At 47.7% G+C, this 9,238-nt stretch overlaps 1 protein-coding gene and 1 non-coding gene across 6 annotated transcripts in view; both read left to right on the forward strand.

Moving 5' to 3' along the window:
• Maged2 (MAGE family member D2) overlaps window positions 1-7,603 on the forward strand; it is an 8,912-nt gene extending 1,309 nt beyond the window's left edge. For 2 of the 5 annotated variants that reach the window (XM_048336430.1, XM_048336434.1), the window contains exons 2-13: window positions 813-886; window positions 1,254-1,745; window positions 2,532-2,840; window positions 2,954-3,017; window positions 3,275-3,354; window positions 3,840-3,934; window positions 4,700-4,779; window positions 4,877-4,919; window positions 5,238-5,300; window positions 6,392-6,506; window positions 6,878-7,336; window positions 7,465-7,603. In XM_048336430.1, coding sequence (XP_048192387.1) covers window positions 842-886; window positions 1,254-1,745; window positions 2,532-2,840; window positions 2,954-3,017; window positions 3,275-3,354; window positions 3,840-3,934; window positions 4,700-4,779; window positions 4,877-4,919; window positions 5,238-5,300; window positions 6,392-6,506; window positions 6,878-7,306 — 1,815 coding nt within the window. In that variant the 5' untranslated portion in view covers window positions 813-841 and the 3' untranslated portion in view covers window positions 7,307-7,336; window positions 7,465-7,603. Of the gene's footprint in view, window positions 1-711; window positions 887-1,253; window positions 1,746-2,531; window positions 2,841-2,953; window positions 3,018-3,274; window positions 3,355-3,839; window positions 3,935-4,699; window positions 4,780-4,876; window positions 4,920-5,237; window positions 5,301-6,391; window positions 6,507-6,877; window positions 7,337-7,464 lie in introns of those variants that run through there. The other 3 variants (XM_048336431.1, XM_048336433.1, XM_048336435.1) reach the window with 2 other exon arrangements.
• Window positions 6,082-6,210, forward strand: LOC125344431. Its single transcript, XR_007209545.1, has one exon. It is a non-coding gene; the product is annotated as a small nucleolar RNA SNORA11 (small nucleolar RNA).
• Window positions 7,604-9,238: the final 1,635 nt, after the last annotated feature.

The following is a 9,238-nucleotide window of genomic DNA, read 5'->3' on the forward strand; positions in this document are numbered from 1 at the left end:
GAAAATCTGCTCTAAGGATCAGATCATACTGGATCCATCTGGCTGAAAAGGGAGGGGATCAATCAGACCCCTTTTGGCTGAGCCCAGGATGGAATCACTAGTTCAGTACTGAGTTGAAGAGAGGGTGTATAGGGAAGGGGTGGAACCAAGATGCGTTCTGCCGTTTGGAGGGGGGCGTGTTAAGAAAAAGGGTGGGACCTGGAGGCTCTGTGGACTTGGTAGGGTTGATGTGAGAAGGGATGGGGCAAGGACCACCGGACGCTGGGGAACTTTGGAAGGGAAGCTTGTTGGGGAGGGGGCGGGACCGAGTGGCACTGCGGACCTGGAGAGGGGTGTGTGTTGGGGCTGGGTACTGAACTGAGACTGTGAACATTGCGCATGCGGATTTTGTATCGCTAGAAAGGGGCGTGTTAAGAAGGGCTAGCACCAAGACCGGCCCGCTGCTTAATGCGCATGTGCACGGTGGACATCAAAGAAAGGGCTTGTATTGGGAAAGCAGGCGGAGCTGAATGGATACTGCAGCTTAGACGCATGCGCACTATCGACCTGCGTCTGGGGGGGGCTGCACTGGGAAAAGGGGCGGGGTCCTCAGTGCTGCCGCGCTGGCACATCTTCCTGGAGAAGGGGAGGGTGCGGCACCAGAGAATTAGGACCTAGACGTTTTGGATTTCAGTGTCTGAGAACGAGTTTTTGGGGGTGGGGGAGGGGCTGGGGTTTGGAGCCTTAGGGAAGGTGAGGATCAGCTTCCAGGGATAACAGGGGAGAGGACGTTGTGCATTGGGCTCTCCATTTGATCCAGGCCTTCTCTTCAGGCTCAGCTCTTGCCAGGCCAGCTTCAGACATGTCTGACACAAGCAAGAGTGGTGCGGGTCCAACTAGCGTCCAGGTAAGACCTCTTACTTTCCTTTCTCTCTCGAGATGCTTCTCTCCAGCCCCTGTTGCTTCTCCAAATCACTTGGCACTTCCCCTCCCATCCTTGCCCTCCACCCACTTCTTGCCTGGGTGACCCCTGGTAGAGGGAGGGAGAGAGGGAAGGAGAGGGGAAGAAAGACAGAGTGGGCGGGTCCTTGTTTTGCCACCAGTTCTCGCTGAGAGTCCCAGTCCTGGAGGCCTTGTAGGACAGACCCAGGTGGTCAGAATACACTGCAAGTAGGAGTCAGCACAAGTCAGAGAAGTGTAGTCTTGGAATTTGGGGGCATTTTGCTTAGTTGGGAGTGGGAGAAAGTCAGTGTTTTCCCTGCTTACTTTTGCAGGCTAAAGCTTCTGAAAAGGGCAGTGGCTCCGGGATGCCTACTCTGTTGACAGTGACCCAGAACTCAGAAGTCTCAGAGACACCAAAGGCCTCAAAGGCTTCAGAGGTCTCAGAGGCTATGAAGGTCTCAAAAGCCTCAGGGGTCTCAAAGGCAACAAAAAGCTCAAAGGCCACAGAGGCTTCTGAGGCAGCTACCACCAAGGCCTCACCTACTACAAAGCTGACTGATACCAAGGTTCCTGCAACTACAAAGAAGAGCCCAGCAGCTGACAGCAAGGCCCAGAAGGCTGACCTGAAGGCTGTGACAACACCTGCCACTGAGACCAAAAAGGCCAGCTGTGTGGCTGATACAAAGGCCAATACAAAGGTACCTGAGACTGAGGCTACTGCCTCTCAGGCTCCAGAAGATGAACCTGAGCCTGAGGGTGCAGCTGCCCAGGTTCAGGAGAATCAGGATACTCGACCCAAGGTCAAGGCCAAGAAATCCAGAAAGGTAAGACCTTTGTGATCGCTACTCTTGCTTTCCTACTCCAATCTTAACACTTGGGCTATTTGTTCTGCAAATATTTAGAAAGATCCCTGAGCTTATCCTGGTCACCAGGGACACAAAGGAATGTGATAGAATTCCTGTCTGCAGAGAGCTCACAGACTGCTGTGAGATGAGATAGGAATATACATAGCTGCAGTCTGAATGTGATACTCTTTATATTTACATAGTAGCTGCCTGTGTAGTAGGCCTTAAGTGAGGCACATTCGTATAGGTTATCTTATTAAAACATAAAAATAACTCCTAAAGTCTCTGTTGATTTTTGTGCCATTACTGGGGTTTGAACTCAGGGCCTGAACACAATGCCTAGCTTTCTCAGGCAAAGCTGGTGCCCTAACACTTGAGCCCAACCTTCATTTCCAGTGTTTTGTTGATTGATTGGAAATAAGAAAGGCTCTCACAGACTTCAAACTGTGAAATCTTTAGATCTCTGTTTCCTGAGTAGCTAAGATTGCAGATTAGAGCCACACTGTTGCCCAGCTTTAAAAATCTGTTTTATAGCGAAGTAAGCTGAATCCCAGAGAGGTGAGTGATTTGTCTAAAGTGATCAAAACAGAGCCAGTGGGGATGACACTGTGGAAATAGGTGAGAAACAAACCCAAGACTCAGCGTGGTCAGTGTTTAGAGTCTGGCTATTACTAGAGGAGTGGGGCAGGATTCCTGAAAGAGATAGTGGGAAGAAGGACCACTTATGTCATCTGGTGATGTTGAGCTTCCTCTCTGTTTATGCAGGTGAAGCATCTGGATGGGGAAGAGGATGGTGACAGTGAACAGAATCAGGATTCTGGGACTACAGGTGGTCATAGGGTCTCAAAGGCCCTAATGGCCTCAATGGCCCGTAGGGCTTCAAGAGGGCCCATAGCCTTTTGGGCCCGAAGGGCATCAAGGACTCGATTGGCTGCTTGGGCCAGGAGAGCCTTGCTCTCCCTCAGATCACCCAAAGCTCGCAGGGGCAAAGCCCGCCGGAGAGCTGCCAAGCTCCAGTCATCCCAAGAGCCTGAAGCACCACCACCCCGAGATGTGGCCCTTTTACAAGGCAGGGTAAGAACTCCATCATTTGTGTCTTGCCTTTGCTACTGCTTTGCTTGCCATCTTCTCTGTCATCTCCTAGTTTTCTGCAAACTTATTCTTCTCACCTTTTCTTCCTCTCTCAGGCAAATGATTTAGTGAAGTACCTGTTGGCTAAAGACCAGACAAAGATTCCCATCAAGCGCTCAGGTACAGTTCTACTAACTCTTTCCCCAACCCATGCTCTGCCCGCATCGCCCTTTGGATGGATGCTTGGGACATCCTTCACTCTTATGCTCTTGTCTCCTTTTTCAAAGTTCTACTCTGGCAGTGTCAGCATCTCCACTAATAAGCACAGAACCTGATAATGCTACCTGTGGCTTAGATGACAAAGGGTCTACAGCTTGGGCACAGGGACCATGTGGCATCTCTTTAGCCCAAATGCTTGCAACACTCTCCCATTTCAGACATGCTGAAGGACATCATCAAAGAATACACTGATGTGTACCCTGAAATCATTGAACGAGCAGGCTATTCCTTGGAGAAGGTGATGGGGCAGCCCTGGGGGACGGGCACACTGGGGAAGCCATGAATGAAACAAAAGTGTACAGTGAACCTTTAGGAGGAACCACAGAAGCTTACTAATAGAGTCCCATTGCTGTGCACATGGGTACACAGTGGCCTATGGAATGTTGTGTAGACCAGCCATGGGTCACACAGCAAGTCAGTGGTGAGAGCACCTCAGACCTAAGCCCCCAGCTTATGGCTTGTGTCCGCTGCTGCAGCACACATCCTTTCCTGTTTCAGATCTTCACTTGTGGGTCTCCCTAGAGTCTCAGTAACACGAAGATGATGTGATGACAAGCATACATTTTTTATTTGTTTACTGTATGCCGAGTAGTTTCCTGCTTTATATACAATCACCCTGCCTCCTCATACATGCAAAACCCTTAGGAACATGGGGAGTTCCAGAATGCCAGGATGCTCATTACGTCCTAACCTGATCTCACTAGCTATTCTCTTCATTCACAGGTATTTGGAATTCAATTGAAAGAAATTGATAAGAATGACCACTTGTACATTCTTCTCAGCACATTAGAGCCCACTGATGCAGGCATACTGGGAACGTAAGCTGAGAAAGTGCTGCGGGGGGGGGGGGGCTTCTGCTTTTATCCATACCAGTGCTTCTCCCTTCCCTCTCTCCTTCCATCCTCTTAGAAGGTCAGGAAAAGCAAGGTATAAAATGCTCCTGCCCCAGTTCTTGCACATGGCCCAAACCCTGTATGTAGTAGTGGTGCCTGATTATGATTGACTGAATGACATAGAAGCCTGGGATGGGGTATTCCTGCCATCGGGTTTCTCTTCTCTCCAGAAGCTTCACAGGCAAGGATGCCTGTTGTTACTTGTCTCTTTCTATTGAGTGCATTGCCTGGCTTGACAGAATAGAGAGAGAGAGAGAGAGAGAGAGAGAGAGAGAGAGAGAGCTCTGTGTGTGTGTGTGTGTGTGTGTGTGTGTGTGTGTGTGTGTGTACTATGATGCTTGAGAGTTAGTAGTGTCACTGAGGCTCTGACTTGAAGTCTGTCAGGCCTCCGGGCTCTGGGAAAGCAAGGACTTACATTGACTGGGTGCTTGTGTTGGACCTGATGAACTGCCATTCTTCCATTGTATTGACAACAACCCCTGGGCTGAGTTAGGATATGCTTTTCCCTCTACTGAATCACACACCTTGGCTCAAGAGTCTTTAGTTCTTTGCCTTGGGTTACAGGGAACTAGAAGCGTAGACTGGGATGAGTTCTCCCATATTTGAGGAAACTGAACAGGGCTCTTAAACTGGCTGTGTATCTTGGAGATGGCTCCTAGACATAAACTTTCCATCCTATTATTTCCTTAGGACCAAGGACTCACCCAAACTGGGTCTCCTCATGGTGCTCTTGAGCATCATCTTCATGAATGGAAATCGATCCAGTGAGGGTGAGTGCTTGGGCATGCAGCTGAATGGGTGACCATGGCCTAAAATCCACATGTTCATTTTCTATCCCTGTCTTCTCTTGCCCCCCACCCCTTGCAGCTGTCATCTGGGAGGTGCTGCGCAAGTTGGGGCTGCGCCCTGGGTACGATTGGGCTCTTCCACATTTGATGTCCATGTTGTACTTGGCAAGAGAAGATGGTCTTGAGATTACATCACCTTGGTGGTCTGGTGGAGCTGGTTAGGGGTTGGGCTGGTTTAGAGGCCCCAGCATTCTGACCCGGGTGAATTAGGGAAATGTTCTGAGCTCTCTCTTCCCCTCTCACCATCTTGTGAGCTTCTGTGAAGTTCCTCCCTGTGTTGGAAATTTCTTTTCCATCTTGGAAATGCCTAGGGTCTACACGTGGGAAATCCCACAGCTCTGACTATACTTACTTGTTCTTTTTCTCTTTTCTGCTCTCAGGATACATCACTCACTCTTTGGGGATGTGAAGAAACTCATTACTGATGAGTTTGTGAAACAGAAGTAAGTGTTTGGTGTTGGTGTGTTCTGGGTGTTTTGCCTGTTTCAGAACTGAGTGATGAACCCATAATGCATGTATGGAAGTAGTAGGCTATTTCCGGGCTGGTGATGGATCAGGTGTTACCTCTATTATATCATTGTTCCCATGGGTCTTCAGTACCACTCTGCAGGGAGGAATTGCTGTCACCAGAATTGTATATGTGTGGAAAACTGATGTTCAGAGGGGTGAAGTCATTTGCTTAGTTACACAGGTAGTAAATGAAAGAATTGTGTTTAGAATGTGGCTTCAATGACTGGATTGTTCTCTGTGTTAATCAGAGCTTCATAGAAATTAATTTCTATAAAAATTTCTCTAGAATAGACCAGTTTTGTGCTAGGGATTTGACCTTTTGACCTATATATATATATATATCACTTCATTTTCATAACCATTTTGTATAAGATTACCAACCCATCTTTTACACTTGGGGGCTTCGGTCTCTGGGAAGGGATATTTGAGCTTGGTCCACAGCTGGTAAAAGACTGATTTTGGCCTAGAGTCTAGCTTTACTGACTTCTTGGTCAGCGTCCACATTATTGTTTGTCTTTGGAGAACATGTGAGCACTCACATAGATAATTATAGGTTTTGTGAACACACACATACATGCATGTATACACATCAGTAATATACATGGATCATGCTGCACTTAGTTGACTGTTTCTTACCTTATGGTGCTCTCAGGAATTTTCTATACTGCCACTTTCCAGGGCTCAGACAGGCCTTCTTCATCCCCCCTTTGCAGTGGGGTGTGCTCAGAGCAGGGAAGCTAAAGAATAGCTCCTCTGTTTACAACATACCCAACAGGAATCTGGGGCAATTGTAGTGAGGGGCACAACACTTGTGGCCTCCTTATGAGCATGTGCCCTACAGGTATCCTCTCTGCATCTTCATTTGGCTTTCAGCCAGGACCACAAGGACAGGGCTCCATAATGTGTGTGGGGAGAATATTTAGTTGGAGAGGTGCCAGCTAGAGCCTCTCTGATCCAAGTATAGTGGAGCTATGATTGGGATCTTTATTCCTAGGAATAAAGATGTTGAACCTCTCTTTTTAAGGTACCTGGACTACGCCAGAGTCCCCAATAGCAATCCCCCAGAGTATGAGTTCTTCTGGGGCCTGCGCTCCTACTATGAGACCAGCAAGATGAAAGTCCTCAAATTTGCTTGCAAGGTAATTAAAAAGTCGCCTGAACTTGGCATAGGAGGAGCATGCGGTCTCTCCATGCTGAGATAGTCTGTGCAGATCAGCCTGCAGTTCATATCTGAACATTCTAAAGCCTGTTAGTTGTCAAACATTTTGGCAGACACTTTATATAGATCATTTAATCCTTCCAACTGATAATGACATCACCCTATATTGCAGGAGAGAAAACAGGTCCAGAGAGGTTGCTAAGTGACATGTCCAAATAACAGAACCAAGGATCTGTGTCGGGATGGAGTAGTATGCAGAGATCCACATAGCATGTAGAAAAGTGCCTAGCAAAGAGTAGGTGCCTAATTATCTGACTACAATCCTTCTAATGGTTGTTATTCCCACTTCAGGTACAGAAGAAGGATCCCAAGGAGTGGGCAGCTCAGTACCGAGAGGCAATGGAAGCAGATTTGAAGGCTGCAGTTGAGGCTGCAGCTGAGGCCAAGGCGAGGGCCGAGATTAGAGCTCGAATGGGCATTGGGCTCGGCTCTGAGAATGCTGCTGGGCCCTGCAACTGGGATGAAGCTGATATTGGACCCTGGGCCAAAGCCCGGATCCAGTCAGGAGCTCAAGCTAAAGCCAAAGCCCAAGACAGTGGTGGTGCCAGTGCCAGTACCTCTACCAGTATCACTACCAGTACTGGTGCCAGTGCCAGTGGTGGCTCCACTGCCAACAACAACCTGAGTGCCACTCTCACATTTGGGCTCTTCGCTGGCCTGGGTGGAGCTGGTGCCAGTAGCAGTGGCAGCTCTGTTGCCTGTGGTTTCTCCTACAAGTGAGATCAGGTATCTGCCTTAGTGATGATGGAGGTACTTGGGGTTTGTGGGGATGGGAGAAAAAGCGAAAGCCTGGGTTGGATAATAATAGGGATAATGTGCAAAGATATTGCTTCCTTCCTCTTTGGTGACTTTTTGTTCTCTTTTACTTGTATTTGCAGGTACTGGTAATCTCAGCAGTCTTTCTCTTCAAGCCAGGGTGCACCCTCAGAAACATACTCAACACAGCACTCTAGGCAGCCACTATCAATCATTGACGTTAACACCCTGCATTAAATCTATTTGCCATTTCTGAGTTCATTTTTTGTTTGTTTTTTTTTATTTCTGTTGATGTTGTCTCTGTGTGTGTGTGTATGTGTATGTGTGCGTGTGTTGACAGTTGACATATTCTGCTATCCCATTTGAACAGGAATTGGGAAGGTTTCCATCTCAGTCGATGCTATACATCAGGCACTGCTGTCTTTGGTCCTGTGATGTTGTTGTATTCCTGGGAGTGAGATTAGCACAGCTCTCTGTGCTAGGTTGGACCCCCATTGCTAGCCTTCAGAGCAGGCAGGCTTTCTGAGGAGATGGAATCACTCTTTGAAGAGGCCCAAAGGAGGCAAATTTGGAGCAGAAAACAGAGGTAGAGGAAACTGAACATTACATGCAGACAATTCTTTTGAGTAATATGAATGAAGTGAGAAAGAGGCAAGTAGTTAAGAGAGGAAACAGGAGCAAGGAAAGATTTTCATATGGAAAGAGTGCATGGCTTTCAGGGCAGGAGCCAGTGGGGAAGGAGGAGCTGTGTCTTGACTCATGCAGTCGCAGACCCTGAGGAGGTGATAGGGAATGGCGGGGAGGGGTAAGGCATGGAAGAAGGCATAGTCTAGACAATATTTCAAGAGGGGACTAGGGAAATACATGTGGAGTGCTGTAAGACATGAGCAGGCTTAGAAAAGAATGAGAGAATGTGAGATAAATTGAGGATGGGGTGATATTTATAGATAGAAGTCTCAAAGAAGGCCATGAATGGGGAATAGCATTAAGTATCCTGGGTGGATACTGCATGTCTGACAGCATTACACATTATCTGGGGAGGGGTGAGAAAACTGGAAGCTTAAACTGGAGGATGACAAGGTCCAAGTAGTGAGTGGTTGAAGGAACAAAGATGGTAGTTCCCGCAGATGACAGGCTTGGCAGGCCAGAGTATTGGTTGAGCTACCCACATGGACAATCAAATTGCATGGATGGTGGCAGGAGTTGGGATTTAGTGGATTATTAGTCAGGTACCAAAGTCTCTTCCTATGGTAGAAAGCAATGCTCTTCAAGCTACACTGCCCACAAAGGGACAGGGCTCTTAGGGTATCAGAAACTCATTTCCATATTTTTGGGGATACTGCCCTGCCCCTTCGGGAAGCCCTCACCATCTCATCTCTGTATCACCAGGTTCTTAATCATTGGACTAGTCTGATGGACAATGAGGTCCTTATAATGGCCACCTCTTCCCTCTTATAGACTAAAGAAGCAAAGGAGAAATGTTAATTGCTTAGGCAATAGGTTTTGATGGCCGGGGGGACATTCCATCAGTGGCTTACACCTATAATCCTAGCTACTCAGGAAGCTGAAAATCACAGTTTGAAGCTATCCTGGGCAGGAAAGACCATGAGACTTTTATCTCCAATTAACCATCAAAAAGCTGGAAGTAGAGCTGTGGCTCAAGTGGTAGAGCACTAGCTTTGAGCTGAAAAAGCTCAGGGACAGTGCCCAAGGTTCCGAGTTCAACCTCCAGAGTTGGCCAAAAAATAAAAATAGAAATAAAACAACCCTAGAACCAGAGTTGCATGGTCCCTTGACTGTGGCCACCATTTGAGACCTGCTTCACCACTGATGTGGTCTTCACTAGAAAGTCTTCAATTGATGCCCAGTCCATGGTCTTCCCAAGGAGTTAGGCAG

This window comes from Perognathus longimembris, chromosome 28 (assembly GCF_023159225.1).
Source record: "Perognathus longimembris pacificus isolate PPM17 chromosome 28, ASM2315922v1, whole genome shotgun sequence".
NCBI classification, from domain to species: Eukaryota; Metazoa; Chordata; class Mammalia; order Rodentia; family Heteromyidae; genus Perognathus; species Perognathus longimembris.